General features: G+C 39.8%; 1 protein-coding gene across 1 annotated transcript in view; it reads right to left on the bottom strand.

The window, feature by feature from the left end:
• Positions 1 to 12,844: 12,844 nt before the first annotated feature.
• Positions 12,845 to 18,650, bottom strand: part of LOC147622621 (uncharacterized) — a 60,822-nt gene continuing 55,016 nt past the window's right edge. Inside the window, exons 12-14 of the mRNA XM_086822164.1 lie at positions 13,434 to 13,508; positions 13,245 to 13,336; positions 12,845 to 13,172 (exon numbers count right to left, since the gene is read on the bottom strand). Of these exons, the coding sequence (XP_086678290.1) occupies positions 13,082 to 13,172; positions 13,245 to 13,336; positions 13,434 to 13,508 (258 nt within the window). The 3' untranslated portion in view covers positions 12,845 to 13,081. The remainder of the gene's footprint in view (positions 13,173 to 13,244; positions 13,337 to 13,433; positions 13,509 to 18,650) is intronic.

Genomic DNA, 18,650 nt, shown 5'->3' with positions numbered 1-18,650 from the left:
TCTCCTAATTATGATTACTAGGATGATTAGCAAGATAATTAGGCTCAAAAATTGGGTGAATCCTAAACCTGGCTCTGATACCATGTTAAATTTGCAACAATGTGATGAGCTATGGTGGATCAAATGCAAGAATCAACATAATTAGCATGTGATATAAGAAGATTATTAATATGAGATTAGTGCACAATTAACTAATAGCTTGCTATAGGCATGGATACTCAAAAACTAGCAATTTTCCATTAGGCCAATGCCTCAATTTATAGGTTGTACATCCACAAGATGCCAAGCATCTAATCCCACTGATTTCTCCTTGATTTGTGCACCTCCCCTACATTGGGGGCACCTTTTCTTAGAATCTTTCCACACCCCTATATTCACTCATGCTACCCTTGATTCTCTCATCAGCAGTAGATACCTCTCACCTTTTCACTACTACCCACTCAATTACAGACTCCCTTTTATAGTCTCTTTCTGCTAAGCGGGCTTGTTCCCACACACACCCATTCACTTGCAGATTTCAACATTCAATGCCATGTGGTGAGGGAAGGCATTTCCGCACTCAACTTATTGATTTGAAGGGAAGTGGTCATTGTGGGATCATGGAAAGTTTAAATAAAAAGAGTGAAGTAATGCTTGAGGGTTCAAGACTTTCTAAATTTTTAGACTAGATGTCAAGTGGTTTAAAGATGTGTATGAAGGTCCTCAAGCAACCACGAAGAAGCATCCAATTGGATTTTTAGCATCAATTATACAAGATTTTGGCTAAGATAGAGAGTCACTCATTTATGCTATCTCAACATTGTGAACATGTACAACCTAACCAATAATTTCAAATTCAAGTTTCCATCATCGAATCTTATGTAGTATAATAAACACTCCTTGTGTTTTTCTTACTAGGTTGCATTTTAACTGGGCATACATTAGTCTCGTGTTATAGTATTGTATTTGTCATTGTTTACCATTTATAAGGCATACACACACTCTAGTGTGTTAAAAGTGGGTACAATTAATTAATATAAGTTTGAAACTTTATTGTATTAAGGTTTCAACCTTACCAATGCAATACAACAAAAAGAGAGGGTAGTAGTGCTTATAACGTGGCTTTTATAAAAGATACTAGAAAAGTGTCGAGATGTCACTACTAGAACCCCCCCCCCCCCACACACACACACACCCCCCCTTAGCGATGGGGCCAAAATGACGGGTTTTTCCATACAAGTTGCTTAAATGATAATGATCCATCTTGGATCACTAATCATAAACATTAACTCACTAACCATAATCTTATCCTCCATTACCTCCTTGTGGCTAAAAATTCATTTTCTTACTTCTCCTTGTACTCACAACCATTGGAGAAACCCTCTTAGCCACACATTATCCATCTCTAAGAGAAGCTATAGTTTCAAGGATTCATGCTGAATCTTGTGCTACTACAGCCCATATGTGCTGAATTTTTAGCAACTCGTTAGTTAACCCATTCACCTTATGTGCTTCAAATTAGTCTAAGCCCTTTGGTATGCTTGCTACTTACCTTACAAGGACTCCACAGCTCAAAGCTCATGGCGAACAATGCATGCAGCGTCCAAAACCAAGCAAAAAACCAGTCATTGGAAGAACCGTAAATCCATCTAATTTTTTAGTTTTTGAGCTAGTTTTTGGAACAAGCCACTTGTCCCTCAACTAGGGCAAGAAAGCTATATTTAAATCCCCATCAATTCTTGCTTACTCAAGCTCAATTGAAGCCTCGAGTAATCCTCTGTGTTAATCACTATGATTAAGCACTAATCATTATGCTTAATAATTATGATTAAGCACTAATCACTATCATTAACATTCATTAGCAAACATTGGGCAAAATTAATGTTAAAATTAGAAAATTGGAGTGTCAATATATTGTGGGCAGTTCTCTTTTGCATCAAAACTCATCGCATCCATTTGCATTACTCAATTTGAGCATTTTTTTAATACATTCGATTTAACTTTAGTACGTAGTTTGCATTAAAATCATTTTCATTAGCTTGGAATCATAACTGCAAGAAAAACTAGAGCACATCACCAATATTGTATCAAATTAGACACTACCAATGAAGCAAAACACAAGATTATTGTTAAGACCTTCTCAAATGGCAAGCATTTTGCACTTCAAAGCATCAGTTAGGGAAGGGTTAAATCCTTGGGAAGCTCATCATGCAAAAATAAATGTGCATAAGCATCAAAAGCAAAGGAAAGGTACATTAAACACTATCATGAGCATGCTCAAAGCACAAGTGCATGAGATGATCATAGCACAAAACATGGCATCCACACTAAAAGCATCAAAGGAAGCATCAAAGCACCAACCATCAAGGGGCAACAAGAAGAACCACATCCAAACCAAAGGAGCTATCAAAGAGCCAAGAGTCAAGCCAAAAAGCAAAGACCAAGAGCCAATAAGCATCCAACAATGCAAAGAAGAAAAAGAACACGTCATCGACATGAAGAATGAAGGAAGAAATAAGGGATCTTCATCAAGAAAAAGCAAGGAGATCTCGAGCCAACAGCAACACTAAGCAACATCGAGCCACCAACCACTACCCTAACCTATATCATATATTGTAAAGGCCATCAAATGAGTAGGCCAAAAATCTTTTGTTATGTGTATCTACCCGACCACCTGTGTTGAGCACCCAGGAGGGGTAATGATTATTGTAACCCTACTCTTAGAAGAAACCTCAAAGATAGGTCAAGTATCTATCAAGGGGGCGACCTCACTCTTAGAGATGATTTCTAGGCCTCAAAGATAGGTGAAGTCACCATCAAGGGGGAGTGAAAATATGTTGTAAGGCCTCACATCCAACCACCTTAAGTAGCCCAAAGATTTGGCACCAAGGGGAGGGATGTTGAGAAATGTGGTGCCAAAGAACACAAGGAAGACATAGGAAGTGAGAATGAGTAGCCAAGAAAGTGAAAAAAGCATAGCATGCATCCACATGAGCAAAGGGATTTATCCCACATTGATGTACAAGCCCAAGAGTGTACCTCCTCATATGAAAGGGGACTATTCAAGCAATGAAATCATATCACTTCCACACATCTTAAACCTCTTTATAAGTACAAGTCTTAATCTTGTAACCTAATTGTGCTTGATTCTATTGCACATACTCATCATCATGAGTAAACTTAGATTACACCCACCTTAGATTAATTCACTCTAATCACACATTAGATTATGTGTAGTATTAGCACTAATAATCACCTTGCTTATGCACATGATGTCCATGATTCTCAACAAGTTTGTTGAAAGAATTTAGACGACTACTTCTTTCACATCTTTCTTATGAAGTGTCATTTAGAGAACCACTTCCTTCACATCCTTCTTACAAATAGCCATCTCTAATTATTAATCAAGATGAAATACTTGAGCTATTTGACACAATCATTGATCATCAACACACTACCACACTCACAAGAAACATATACACCAAGTATCTTTTGACCTTCAAGAATCATCCTATAGAAGATTCTTGATGAATGCATGAGTAATATTTTTACACTTTTCCATACCTCATCAGAACATCATATGAAAGAAGAGTTGTGAGTAGTACATATTTATCATTTGTGGTATTATGTGGAGTTACTTCATTTATTTAGCTAACCAAGTGCTAACATTTTGTTGTTGTCTGATGTTGCCCATTTTATTCAAGCGTGTTATACTTTGTGAGTGTGCAATTATTTATGGTTACAATCTTAGTTGCAAGACTGATGTTTATTTATAAAAGACAAGCATGTTTTTTAATATATCTAATTAAACTACAACATAGGCCTATACGGACTAAGTGCAACTCCTGTGGCCATATGAGACCATTTGGACCCTCAAACGAGGCTTGAAACCCGAGAACAATGTGTCATCGATTTGTTGTCTAGCACTCACTAATGTAGTCACATAGCTTGCACAAGCATACATCCTACTTTCGTAGAGTGCCAAATTGATATAAGCCATGTTCTAACCATCTAGCCATATTTGGCCACTACATCTAGTGTCTAAACCAGAACTGGCAAGTGCTTGGGTGCCCATCACAATGTCATATAGGGGGGTCCAACAAAATAGATCACATACATCACCCACCGCAATAACAACAAGGGTGGAGAATCGAGTAAATGTTTTTCAAACAACCCCCCCTCAATGTCCACCCCCATAGGTAAACTATCTCTAACATATACGGGGCCTTATAAAATAGAGCACATCCGCTGTCACCCACACAATAGCAATATGAGGGGGGAGCATTGAGAAAATGTTTTTCCAACACCCACCCCCCTTCAATGTTCAATGTCCACCTGTAGGTGAACTACCTCTTTGACTCAGCATTGAGTCAATGAAGATGTCACTCCATCAAATCCCTCCCCAAAGCCTTAATGATAATATATGCACAATTCTCTATCATTGGGTAGTAGACAAGCTCCATCTCTATGGTTGGTGGATAGATATGGAGCTCCATGATAAGTGCATGCATATAATGATGGTATATCTCAACGTGCTTCGTGCGAGCTTGAAAAATTGGATTCTTGGTAATCATCATGCAGCTTTGATTATCCCACAACTCCCTTTTGAGAAACAACCATGCCTCCTAAAGTCCTTCTCAATCAAACTTCTTCACATGTGAAGCAAAGCATGCTTCCTTATACTCATCCAAGTTTCCTTATACTCAACCTCTTTAGAAGGAAGTTTCATTGTAGACTCTACTTCTTGCTAATCCAAGATGTATTTCTTCTATCATAATCTCCTGCTAATTTGAGTCACAATGATGTAATAGATGTCATACCTAATGATATAAGTGATGTCATATCCAATGATACCGTTGATGTACTTTAACACCCGCATCCTTGCCTTCCAATCTTGGGGATGATTCGAGAACCTGCTAAGGACACCAACTGCAAAGCATATGTAAGGTTGTGTTATGCATAGGTAGAGCCAATTTCCCACAACTTCATGTACTCCTTCATATCCCCAAATGGAGAAGCATCTTCTGTGTAGAAAGATTCGCATCAATATTCATGGTTATAACCACTAACTTGCACTCAGCCATGTCAAATGCCTTCATAATTTCTCCTACATATTTTTGTTGAGGATTGAAGATTCCATTTAGCTCTTGATAGACCTTAGAAATGCATAATCCCAAGGTCTATCATTTCAAACTCTGAACTCAGCATCTCCTATGTCTATTAGATCTTCCCTTCGTGGTTCCCCATCATAATAACGTCATCCACATATAGAACAATGATCATCTACTTGTCCTTCTCAAAGAAAATATACAAATTTTCTTCTGTTGGGATTTTATAAAGACCAATACTTACAAAGAAGGCATCTATCCACCGTTAGCCTAAGGAGCCTATTCTAGCATGTACAATTATTTTTGGCATCTTTACACGTTTTCTAAACTAGGTATCTCAAACCAAGTGGTTGTACTACACAAACTTCCTCCTTGGTCATTCAAAAATGCCAACTTCACATCAATTTACAATACCAGCCACTTCTCATGAGTAGCCAAGGCTAATACCGGTGTACGAATAGTAGTCAATCAGCTATGGGTCACCCTCTAACTTCTACAAAATCCTTAACCCATGAGACTTGCCTTGTACTTATCCAATGTATCATCAGACTTCTACTTGGCCTTTCAAACCCATTTAGTGTCAATAGCCTATAGTTTTGCAAGAGGATCCATAGGATCCCAAGTGCACTTTCTTAAAATTAAATCATACTCTAATTTCATGGCCCCTCTCTACTAGTAGTTTGAACTGCTAATGCTTCCTCCAAGTTGGCTAGCTTCTATACTTTCGTTATCTCAACCCCTCAAGGCCATATTCATAATATGATCTGATGCTCTCTTTTGCTCCTCTACTCTCTTGGATGTGTGAACAGCTGGCTCTTCTATGATTGTCACCGAAGATTTCCCATCTAAGATCTGGTTCATACATTTAGGATATGGCAACTTCTGTAGTTTTTCCAGACTTCTCTTCATCATCATCTAATGAATTCACCTCTTGTGGAGTTGGTGATGTTAATGTATGTTAGGCAACCTCTTTGTCAAAAGATAGTGTGGACAAAGCATTCTACTCCCACCTAATGAGGTTATTTCTCCAACACCACATCAGGGCATGTAATTATCTTCTTTTCCTTTGGGTTGTATAATCATCGGTAACCCCTTGACTCCATACTATTGTAGCCCAATCATTATTCTTGAATAAGCTTCTTGAGGTGTCGTGCCCTTCATTGCATTTGTGTACTTCCAGTTAAGAATATGCATTAAAGTGTTAATTATTTTGGCCCAAAAAGAATTATGCATCCCTTTGCCTTTAAGTATACTGCACACCATCTCCACAATTATGTAATTCTTATTCTCTGCAACACTATTTTAGTATGAGAAGCAGTCAAATCTCTCTTGATCTTGTGCTTCTTGATCATAAATAAGCTTTTTGAGGTTTCATGACCTGTATTGCCTTTGTGTAACTCCTGTTAAGGATATGCACAAAATTTGTTAACTACCTCAGGCAGTCTAAAAATAATCTTTATTCCTTTGCCTTTGAGAATACTCTGTGCCATCTCCATAACTGTGTGATTCTAATGCTCTGCAACACCATTTTACTATGAGAAATTATCAAATGTCTCTTGATCATGTGCTCCTTGTTGCAATAGGTATTATAACTTGAAAAAGAAGAATGACATGATGAAAGTATGATCACAAACTTTGATCTAATTTGCAAGATAAAACACACAACCAAAAGTATAATCACTCCCTCCTAAACCTAGTGAATGGACATGAAGCGAGAGAGTGAGAGATTAAATGTCACACCTTCTTAACCTAGGCAAACCAAATAAGATTAATTACTAGTATCTTTAAAAACTCAAGTCACTTGCTAATTACCAACCCTAGAGGCTTTCATATACCATGTAAAAAGACATGGATCTAGGGTAAGTGATAAGATTCATAATTTAGGAGAATAATAATAATAATTAACACTTAATTAAAGATTACTAATCAAGGCAATAGATTCCAAGAAAAACACACAATCTTATCTCATTAGCTTAATCCAAGTACATCATTTTATAGCTCTCATGGAGCTCCATGGAGCTTTGTGGGCACCCTTGTGTCTTTCATGTGTAAGTAAATGGTCAGACTACATCATAGTTGCATTCGGTTCGCACACTGCCCCCCAAGTTCGATACGAATGGTTCGGTACGTTTTGGTTCGGTACGTGTGCCGGTAGTTCGATCCAGATCTCACGCGGCCTTTTTTTCTACCCATTTTTATTTGCCCGTTTTTTACCTTTTGGAGAGCCATTTATTGGGTGTTTTGGGGCTGTTCATTGCTTATCTTTTGCTTGCCTTAGCCCTTCATTTGCGATTGGCCAACTTGCCTTTGCTTGAGCCTTGAGCCTCTCCCTATTATATACATAATAGGCCCTCCTCCAACCCCATCCTCACAAGTGTTCATGGCTCAACCCTCCCCTCTTCCTCAAGCCTCTCCCTCCCTCTCCCTTCCCTTCTCTCGTCGGGACCCTTCTCTTTGGCATGTCACATGTACATTTGTCTATCTTTCATTTTCTATGCAACCTACAAGTTGCAACATCCTAAATTTTTATGTTTTGGGTAAGTTGTAACTTGTAACTTGTAACTTCTCTAAGTTTTGCATCTATATTTATATTTTTAAGTATTTTTTAATGGATTGTACATCCACGGTATTTTTATTTTCAAAATTTAATGGTGCGTTCCGAGACCGTATTTGAATGTATCGTAGCGAATTGAACTTTTCGTACCTAACAACAACTATGGACTACATGTGCCTCCTTGCACTTTCCACGTGCTTCCTTTTTGACTTTTGACTTCACCTTTTTACAAATGACCATACAAATCAACCTTTGACATTGGACCCTTAGTCTATTCCTTTCCAAATGTGCATGCTCCTCCCCTTGGTCTACACATGTTGCACCCTCACACATTGCATTTCTCAAGACCAGGATGGGCTCTTGCACATGGTTTAGGAAGGTATGCGGTCTACCCTCTTTACATTTCTTGATGGAGAGTAGGATCAACATAAACTCTAATAGACCATATTGATGAGAAGAGTCTCTTTCATAACTAAGCCCAAGGTCAGTTTTAGAATCAGTCTTATTACAACTGGTAGTATACTTGGACTATCACCTTTGCTCCATATCACCAAATAAGTTATGTATGTCTACGGTTGAAAACCCTAGGCTAGTTCTAGGAATCAATATGACACAAGTAATTAAAGAAGGATTCAAAACCTTGAGAATTGTCTCGTCTTAGGGAAGATTTTGGATGGGGAAGCAGCACATCAATTTATCATAAGAATGAAGAATATGTGTGATCCTTTAGCTATTAGGACTACGATGATTAAACAAGATCTTACACATAGGTACAGAAAGACTCCTACCCAAAAGTATGATGGTGTTGTCACTTCACATAATAAGCAGGTCATTGATCCTTCTCATGTTTAATACTATGCTAATGGAGGGAGAGATGTGTCAAGAAAAAGAAGTTACACACAAGTGTTAGGCGATATCTCCATATCTCACTGTTCACTCACGGGAACACGGAATGATTCTTTTTTGCCAGCATAAAAAAGGCAAGGGTAAATACTCTAGTAACCACTCTTCAACAAAAAAAAGAACGTGAAGTGTTTTTGCTACAATAAACCTAGTCATATTTAGAATGAATGTGAAAAGAGATGAGAACATGAGATAAAGTGAAATTTGAAGCCCAACAAAGTACTAAAATGCATATGGAGTTCTTTGTGGTGGGCAATTAAACAAATCTGTGTGCAGCTATTCCGTTCAACGACAAATGATGGATCTTGAACCATCAATAGTGGTATTAAAACAAACAACCATATAATTATTTGCTATTTGATAACAAATTGCAACACATCTTGACACATAACCAACTAGAAGGATTGTATCCTTAAAGTGAACAAGATGGTTGAGGTCGAGAATGATGTCAAATGTCTAGCCAAAGATGTATGTACTCTCTCTTTGGTTTTAAGGAATGGTGTTCTCTATGTACTAGACAACCATCAATAAGACTTGAGAGTTGACTTTGATTAAGACGGTGCACTCATCTTAGATGAAAGTGGCAATCTCATTAGAAGAGGAACCACGCATAACAATTCTATAAACTTTAAGCTTTTGCTGCCCGTGGAACGTCTATGGCATGAGACATTTGGGTACACAAGCTTTGCAATCTTGAGAGAGATGCACAAAAGTGGAGCTATGGAGGAGCATGAGATCAACATGGGTGCTCGAAAAAGGCCAAAGTAGATTCCCCTAGGGTTTAGAAGCAACCCAAGACCAAAGGCATTAATCCAAGTGAAGGAGAGCATCCAAGGTACGAGGAGCTCCTAGATGGCACTACCATAGGCAGCAGGGAGACTTGAGCAAAGGTGCCATTTCCTAACATGAGAACTCGAAACCAAACTGGAACATGGATAGTAATGTTCTCCAAATTTCGTTTGCAAAAGGTCAACATGTGTTGGTGAGGACATTCCGAAGAGTCTATCCAAGTCTGATACGGAAGAGGACAAAATATGTGATTCAATAACTCCCATGGTTTTCACTTCAAAAGCATTTCTGTTGGTCACTCAACTGGTGTGTTGGGAGCTAAGCTAAAGCTTACCAATCACAAGGAGACCCAAGGAGCAAAGGAGTGTGAAGCAAAGGTGTATCATGTGCCCCTGTGCTCCAAGTTTAGCAAGAAGGGATGTCATGTGTTTAGCAGAAAGGGATGTCATGTGCCTCTGCATTAGGCCCCTCTTACGCAAGTTAGGAGGACAACTTAATAGGCGCCCAAAGTTTCCCACATGGCCCAATGTTAGTTGGACATAATATGAACATGTTTTATGGTATATTTTTATAAAGGTTTATGACCTGAAAATTGGATGACTAACGTGTTGTCATCAGATGTAGGAGGGTAGATATCTCATGAATCTCTTAGGCATAGTGTTGGCAAAAGAACCCCCACATAGAGACGATAGGCCAAGGCAGCTCTATGCATAAACACAAAAATCTGGTCATTTACATGCATAGTAGATTAGCACACATGAACTAGAATCTAATTCTATATTCAAGAAACATTGTGCATACTCACACTTTGGAATATATAATAGATTTTTGTATGTTTATTAAACAATAGATCAAGATCACAATTCTGCAACACATAAGTTAGCATTAATCTCTCTTGCTTAACATTAATCAAGAACACACTTTTGCAACACATATAACATTAGCAGAGATCTTCTAGAATGACACCATCGTCGACTCGGCTTTCGACCGAAAAGATAGTTCGCATGTGGGTGGACATGAGAGGGAGTGGAAAACCAATGAATCGCCCTCATCATTATCCCTGTGCAAGTACTAGCTATTTCACATATGAGTGGAAATTGAGAGGGAAATGTGGACAGTCAATGTTCTTCCTCGTCATTATAATTGTGTAGGTACTAGCTAGCTCTATTCGTAAGACCCCCTTTATGAGCAAAAGGCACTTTGTGGTTGTTCAACATGAGCATCCAACAAATTTCAATTTGTACACTATGAAGGATTTACATGTGGCTAGATGTTTAATCAACATGAGCGTCCAAGAAATTCCAATTTGCACACCATGAAGGAATTATATGTGGGTAGATGGTTATGAGACAATTTCGATAGATTTGACATCATGGTAGATAGGCTACATAGAAGGGTGTGCTAATATTCCCATATCAAACCGCACTAAGGTTAGAGGAAGATCTTCCCAAGATTGTCCTCGAGTTTGATTGCAATTTAGTACTTTGTGCACACATTTGGCAACTCTGTCAGATTCAAACTATCATGTTGAGATCTACAATCAATACATATGCTCCCTTGTTTTGAGGTGCATACAATCTCTATCTTAGTGTCGATCTCATATTGTCCTCATTAACGCTCCCTCATCAGAGCACCTACATGGGATGCACTCGCCATCAATTGCAATTTTGTTTTGCATTATTGATTCAACTTTTTCATCATCTTTCTCTCTAGTTGAGTCTTATTCTCCATGAAGATTTTCTTGTTTGCGTTCGTGCACAAGTTATAAATTCTTACATAAAGATTTGTTACCTTAGTAGACAAATCTTCATGGATAAACCATTGAATTGAGTTTCTATCATTTCTTAGTATGTGAAGGAAAACTTGACCATGATGAAGAGTAGAGCTAAAGAGAGTACACACACGCACAATAATTGGCTAACCTACATCACTTGGATAGAAACGACTAACTAATTGCCTGCAACCCAAAGAATTCAAAAGAATCTATATGTCCACTAATATGAAAAACAAAATCTTAAGTCCATGTTATTTTCCAAACTTCACAAAAACCACTGTGCAATCTTGGCTCCTTGAGAGTCTACTCACAAAGCATAAAACTATCGACTCTATCTTTGTACGTACAAGGAATGAGTCAATAGGTTTTACGGATGGATATGCCATCCTTGAATGGAGTCTTGAGGTCCACAAATAAAATGTATATTAACCATTCATTGATAGAAGGCAAGGAGTAAGCCTTGTTACATTGGGAAAGCTATGGACTTACTTAAGTGGCGTTTGATCCAACTATTTAGTGCCAAAGAACATAATGTAGAAGTTCATGGTGTACTAAAAAATTGGTTCTTTCTCACACAAACAACAAAGCCAACCATAGTGCCATTGGACAAGGTAAAAAGGGATCATTATTCAAAGAAGAGCAATGCAAGGTGGACAGACATACATGTAACCACCTAACATTACAATGGAGAAGAAGATCCATGTGGGAGTTGAGAAAATGCTTACAAACAATAATGCATAGACTTGTTAGGGAGTCTCTTTTCTAATGGAAGACATAAGGGATCAAGGAACTAGCCAACAATGGTAAGACAAGCCTATGGGCACCAAGACTCTGAACTTTTGAAATGGTTCTAGGACAAGCATTTCTTGTCTTGATCATGCATGAGGAATTCCCAATATTCGTGAAATATAATCCAAAAACATGAATTTTCAGAGGAAGTGACAAAAAGCTCCAACTGTCAGTGTGTGTGTAACTTAAGCAAAAGCTCTACAGAACCACCAAGAAAGTTCAAAGGAGAAAATTTATTTAATACAAAGAATGCATGCTTCAAGCTCATCTAACAACATTAATTGAAAACCTAGCCATAGAATGACACCTTCAAGGCAAAGGATTGGACCATACCTTTTTTGCACTCATGGAAAAGAATAGAAGACTAGGAGTGCCAAAACATGACTCTTTCAACCTTGCTAGATTAAGAACGAGTTTCATATCTCCCATCCACCAAACCCTATTTAGGAATTACTCCTCCAAGTGTCAACCTTGCTTTAACATATCTGCATGAGCTGTCTGGGTGCTATACTCACAACTAGGTATTAGAGCCCTTACATACACCAATCAAGCTTTTAACAGAGTGATTGGCACCTTCATTTCCAGAGCTTAATTTGAAGAGGACTGGCATAGATGGAAAACATTAATTAATAAAGTTGTGTGAAGCATTAAGTTAAGCCCCTGCCATTCAAGACCATAAAAGAGACTGCAAACATTATGCAGCTTCGCAGTGGTGTCAATCTATCGTGCATGTGATTAGACATTGAGTGTCCAATTTGATTGCCTGACCTAAATTGAAACTATTGAAGGCATTGTTTCTTGTGTAGGAATCATCCTATGTCAACAACAAGGTAGACCCTTTGAGGTTGGGCAGGTATTATGCAATCCCAACCTAATATTTACCATCCAAATTTCTATGAACTTGAACCCTCTCATTAGAAATGGCCTATGTTTATAAGAATAATTATCAGCAACAAAAAGAACCCAAAGCTTGCTAAATATTTCAAAAGAGATTTGAGACCTTATTAGAAGCACCTGCCTGCCAGCCACCCGACAGCTAAGTAATACACAATGGTATGCTGCAAACAAGTACCTTGTTGTAAAAGAATACCAAACACCTTGGACCTAATCAACAGCACAAAGATGGTATTATAAACTACTTTTATCACATAGTTTTGGTAATGCTGGTGACAGTAACCAAAAATGCTAGCCCACACTCGAAAAAGGACTGTTAGTGATGTATCTTGTTCTAGGATCCATGACAATGCCCTTCCCAACATTGACTTCCAGATCATGCCTGCACCAGAAATTCAGTTCTTAGCTTCAGATTCAATCACAATTTATACCCATTAAAGGAGATGCTGCTTACTGGAAGACAAAATCAGGGATGGTCAACTGCTCCCGAGGTACATATTTGAACAGCTGCAAAAGCCTCTCCACATACACTACTTTCCTCCACACCTTCACAAGCATAACCCAGGGCAACAAACATTTGTGACCTTCATATGAGCCATTCTTCTCCTAAGCACTTGGTAAAACATAAGAGGTGGCTGCATACCTCAGGCTCAACAAACAGCTGCAATGCCAAAACAATTGCCTTCAAACCTAGAGTAGGATGGAGAACATAGATCGCCTGCACAAAACCATTATGAAAGATGTTAAGTGTTAGTCTGAAAGAGAGGAGGAGAGGGAGGAAAAATGGGGGGAAGGGGGATGGAATTCTTAGTGCCTAGCCTAAGAATTGCCCCGTCAAGGAATATGGTCTAGCTTCATCACATGAAAAGGAAGAGCTGAAGCCTTCCCCCTTGCGTTAAGCTTTTATCTTAGTTAAACATTATTAAACATAAATAAATATATTAATATTAAAATACTTGAGTAAACATAAGGCAAAGAGCGGAAAGCTGTGTTGTTGCATTGAGACACAAGGCCTTCTTAATTAGGGCCTGAAAAGTTACAAATGAAGAGACATCCTTGACGGAAGGGTGGTGACACTTGAATGAATAGTTATGTCTTTTGAATAAGACACATCTCTTCATAGGTGACCCATGTGACAGGGTGTGACCCTTCACTGGTGTCCTTACAATTAATAATGGATTAATGAGAGATTAAGAGAGTTAGTCAACATTCCCTCCCACTTAAAATAAGACCCCCACTAAATAAGAGACTTCTGAGGTTGAAAGAGTTCCAGAAATATTGGTAAATGTTGTTGAAGATCTTCATCATTTCGCCATGTCACAATCGAGTTATTTCACCATGTAAGAGTCAAGTTCTTTGTCATCATGCCCATAGTTGCAAAGAAATGCATTTCATTCATTTTTTATGAAACGAAACTATTCTTTCAAATTAAACGCATTTCTTTCCCTTCCATCTATTATCAGTACGATTTGGGTGTCTTTTTATCCAAAGAGCTCTTTTTTCGAAAAAAACGTCTACCTACGCCTATGAAAACCAACGAAGAAGCTACTACATTACAAAAATCAGCCCCTTCCAATTTCTCCCACACTTCTCAGCTTCCCTCTCAAGTTGCTTGTGCTGATTTGTGCCTTTTTTCTTCAATTTTGCAAAAAAATTAAAAAATGGATTTTGAAATTTAGGGGTTTTCATGCCAAGGTGGCATTCTTGCCCTAGCTATGTCAAGATGCCTAGCACTAGGGATGCCATGTGGGCCCATGTCACTCTTGTATCAAGATATAGTGGTTTAGGTGTTGAGATATCGAGCTCGTCTAGTGAGGCGGTGGGGGATAGGCCCCACACTTACACCACTGGCATGGTTGGTGAGATCATGGGAGATATGCGGCCAGTGGGATGACAGGCTGTGTGACAGCCATTCTAGAGACTGGCATAGTTATAGCGCCAGCTCATTTAGTCGGATTCACACTATAGAGAACCCGTGTATGTATTGGTTGAGTACCTTTCATATTATGTGTACTCTTATCTTGTATATGGTGTGTTGAGTGTTGAGTAGAGAAGAAGAAGATTTCAGCCTCTCACCTTGTGTGTTCTCTATTAGGGTTTTGTGAGTGTGTGTGTGTGTGTGTGCGCTTGCAAGAGCTCAAGCTCTCTTCCCCCCTGCATCTTTTCATGGTATCAGAGCCTGGTTTGTGCTAAGGGCTGAGCTGCAAGCAAGAGAACCACAAGAAGCGGTACGAGGGTAAGAGCTTCAACTACTTTTCCCTGTGTTGGTGACTACACCCTTGTCGGGAGCTCTACGGGAGGCACCGGCAACGATCTCTGATTGAGGAGCTTTCTTCGCGGGAGTAAAGCTATAGGGTATCTATACTGTCCTATCGGACGCCAATTTTTGGGCCGAAAACGCGTTTCGGGCGCGTCTGGACCTCCGTTTTTCAGAAAGCAGGCGATTTCGAGCACTGCGGGTAAGTCATCGATTCTCTGCAGAACTCTGTTTTAAGTACTGCAGGAAGACAGATTGACTGTGCAGACACTGTGGGTGCTGCAAAGAGGTCTACAGTTACCATTGGGTGTATGTATGCACATTGAGGTCACTGGTTGTGACATTTGAGTGGACTGCAGTACCGCTGTGCAGAAAATACAGCAGTTGTGCAGGAAAAACCAGAGTACAGTTTCTGGTAAAATTGTGTGTTTGGCAAGATGTCTAATGATGGCATAACACAGATTGTGGCTGAGAAGCTGGATAAGAATAACTTCCATGCTTAGAGGTTCAGGTTGACTAATTTCCTGATGGGAAAAGGCTATTGGGACTACATAGAAGGTGAACATGAAGAGGCACCGGAGATACCGGACATAAATCCTACTGCTGCAGATGTGAAAGAGTTTAAAGACTGGAACCAAGGAGCCAGGAAGGTTATGTATTGGCTATCCATTAGTATACAGGACACCATGATTGGGCACATTCAGGATGCCAAGTCCCCCAAGGAGGCGTGGGACACCTTGGTAAAGCTTTATGAAACAAATACCAAGGCACGTAAGATACAGTTGAAGAATGAACTTCATACTGTGGAGAAAAAGAGCATGTCTGTGAATGACTATGCGTTGAAGATAAAGGGCATTGTGGAATCCCTTGCATCTATTGGTGTGTCAGTAGATGATGATGACAAGGTGGAAGTCTGTCTATGTAGTCTCGGACCACAATACAAGGCGTTTAAGACGTCTATTCAGACTCGGGAAAACATTCCCAACTTTACAGATTTGGTGTCTATGCTGATTATCGAAGAGAAGAACTTGGGTGAAGACCAACAGTCTTCACAAAGCAAAAACAGTTCAGAGCAACAAGCCTTCTACACGAATTCAGGAAGAGGACGAGGTAGAGGAGGCCGTGGACGTGGTCAAGGAGGTGGCCGAACAGGTAATCAGAATTATGGCCAGCAGCAGCAACAACAACAGTCCCAGAATCAACAACAACAACAACACGCAGGTGGAAGAGGCAAATTCAGAGGTAGGGGGAGTCAAAGAGGCCGTGGAAATTGGCAAAGGCAATATAATGATGCACGTGAATGCTATTATTGTGGTAAGCCTGGACATGTGCAGTCAGAATGTTATAAGAAGCAGGCTGACATGCAAAATGGGAAAGTGCAGCAAAACAACTATGCATCCTCGAGCAGAAATAATGAGGACAATGAAAGGTTGTTTGTTATGCAGCATGTTGTGAATGCCATGTCTGAAAATGTTGATGCAGCACAAAAAGATAATGTATGGTATGTGGATTCAGGCGCTTCGAACCACATGACGAGTCATGAGGAGTGGTTCAAGGAGATGAAAAACCCGGAAAGACCAGGTTTTGTGGAAACAGGGGATGACACTGCTCATCCAATTGCCCACGTTGGAGATGTGCCATTGTCTATGCAGGATGGCAAAGTGAAGTACCTTGCAGATGTACTTCATGTACCGAACATAACAAAGAATCTGGTTTCAGTTGGCCAGATGATTGAGCAGGGTTTGCAGGTTCGGTTTAACCCTGATGGATGTTATGTTGAAGATTTTAAAGACAAGTGCAGGTTGGTTGCAAAAGGCAACAGAGTGGGCAGAATGTTTACGTTGGATGTAGACATGCCTGAGATGAGTGCTGCGATGTTTGCAAATGGTTCAGGAATTGTTGCAGACACAGACATATGGCATAAAAGAATTGGACATGTGAATGTGCAGAGATTGAAGTCTATGCAGACAAAAGGAATTGTGACAGGGCTGCCAAAATTTAAAGTGGAAGGTATGCATAAAATCTGTGAAGCATGCCAATTTGGGAAGCAAACAAAGCATGTGTTTCCACGTAACAGATATGTGAGCAGAAATGCACTAGATGTTGTGCATTCAGATGTATGGGGTCCTACGAAGTCCATATCTATGGGAGGCTGCAGGTACTATGTGACTTTCATTGATGACCACACAAGGAAAGTGTGGGTATATTTCATGAAGGAGAAGAGTGAGGTGTTCACTCACTTTCAGAATTTCAGAGTTTTGGTTGAAAAGCAAACAGGGAAATATGTAAAGTGCCTACGGTCAGATGGAGGGAGAGAGTACTTCTCCAATGAGTTCTCTGAATATTTGAAGAAGAATGGTATTCGGAGACAGTTCACATGCAGATACACTCCGCAGCAAAATGGAGTTGCTGAGCGGAAAAACAGGCACATTGCTGAGATTGCGCGAGCATTGATGGAAGAGAAGAATGTTTACTAGCAGAAAACCAGATTTGTCTCATCTGAAAGTCTTTGGATGCATTGCATATGTGCATGTGCCAGATGAGCTGAGAACTAAGCTGGATCCGAAAGCTGAAAAATGTGTGTTTATTGGATATTCCCTTGAGCAAAAGGGATACAGGTGTTATAACCCTGCTACACGTGAGTTGAGGGTAAGCAGGGATGTTGTCTTTGATGAGATGAGCAGCTGGTATGCTGCTGAGAAAGAAGCTGTTGGGGCTGATGAGTGTGGTTGCACAGAATGCAGGTCAGCAATCACAGTCTTTGAGTGGACCAGGAGAGTCCTCATCTAGTGGGTCTGTTTATAGACCATGGAGTGGCAGGCTGCGTCATAATACCAGTCCTGCAAATGTGATTACTACATCGCGTAAAGGAAAAGAGAAAGTGGTTGAGCCCCTTGGTATGCCTGACATTTCTGCAGGGCATTCTCATGTTGATGAAGAGTCTAGTGGCTCAGATATGAGCCTTGATGAGGAGCTTGGGATCCCAGCAATGAGAACACCTGGTGTAAAGAAGGCTATGGAAGCCATGAATGAAAAGCTGCGAAGATCAGGGAGAGTGAAGAACCCTGTGCAGAGATTTACATATGATGGTTATGTGGCACATCACTATGCATATATGGCAAAGGTTGTGCAGGTTGTAGAGCCCACATGCATTGATGAGGCTATTGGAAATGTGTGTTGGGAGAAAGCTATGGATGAGGAGATGGATGCACTATATGGAAATGAAACTTGGGACTTAGTGCAATTGCCTGAAGGCAAGAAAGCCATTGGATGCAAGTGGGTGTACAAAATTAAACATAATAGTGATGGAAGCATAAACAGGTACAAGGCTAGATTGGTAGCCAAAGGATATGCGCAGACATATGGGATTGATTATGAGGAAACTTTCAGCCCAGTTGCCAAGATAGCAACGGTGAGAGTTGTGATAGCAGTGGCTGCGTCAAAGCAATGGTCTTTACATCAGATGGATGTAAAGAATGCATTCTTGCATGGGAATTTGCAAGAAGAGGTGTATATGTTGCAGCCACGTGGTTATGAGGATGTGGGTCACCCTGAGTATGTTTGCAGGTTGAAGAAAGCCTTGTATGGCTTAAAGCAAGCACC

The sequence above is a fragment of the Cibotium barometz genome, chromosome 28, assembly GCF_041138505.1.
Source record: "Cibotium barometz isolate CiBa-2024 chromosome 28, ASM4113850v1, whole genome shotgun sequence".
Taxonomy (NCBI): Eukaryota; Viridiplantae; Streptophyta; class Polypodiopsida; order Cyatheales; family Cibotiaceae; genus Cibotium; species Cibotium barometz.
The sequence above is the reverse complement of the archived record's forward strand: the minus strand, read 5'-3'. Positions and strand labels throughout refer to the sequence as shown.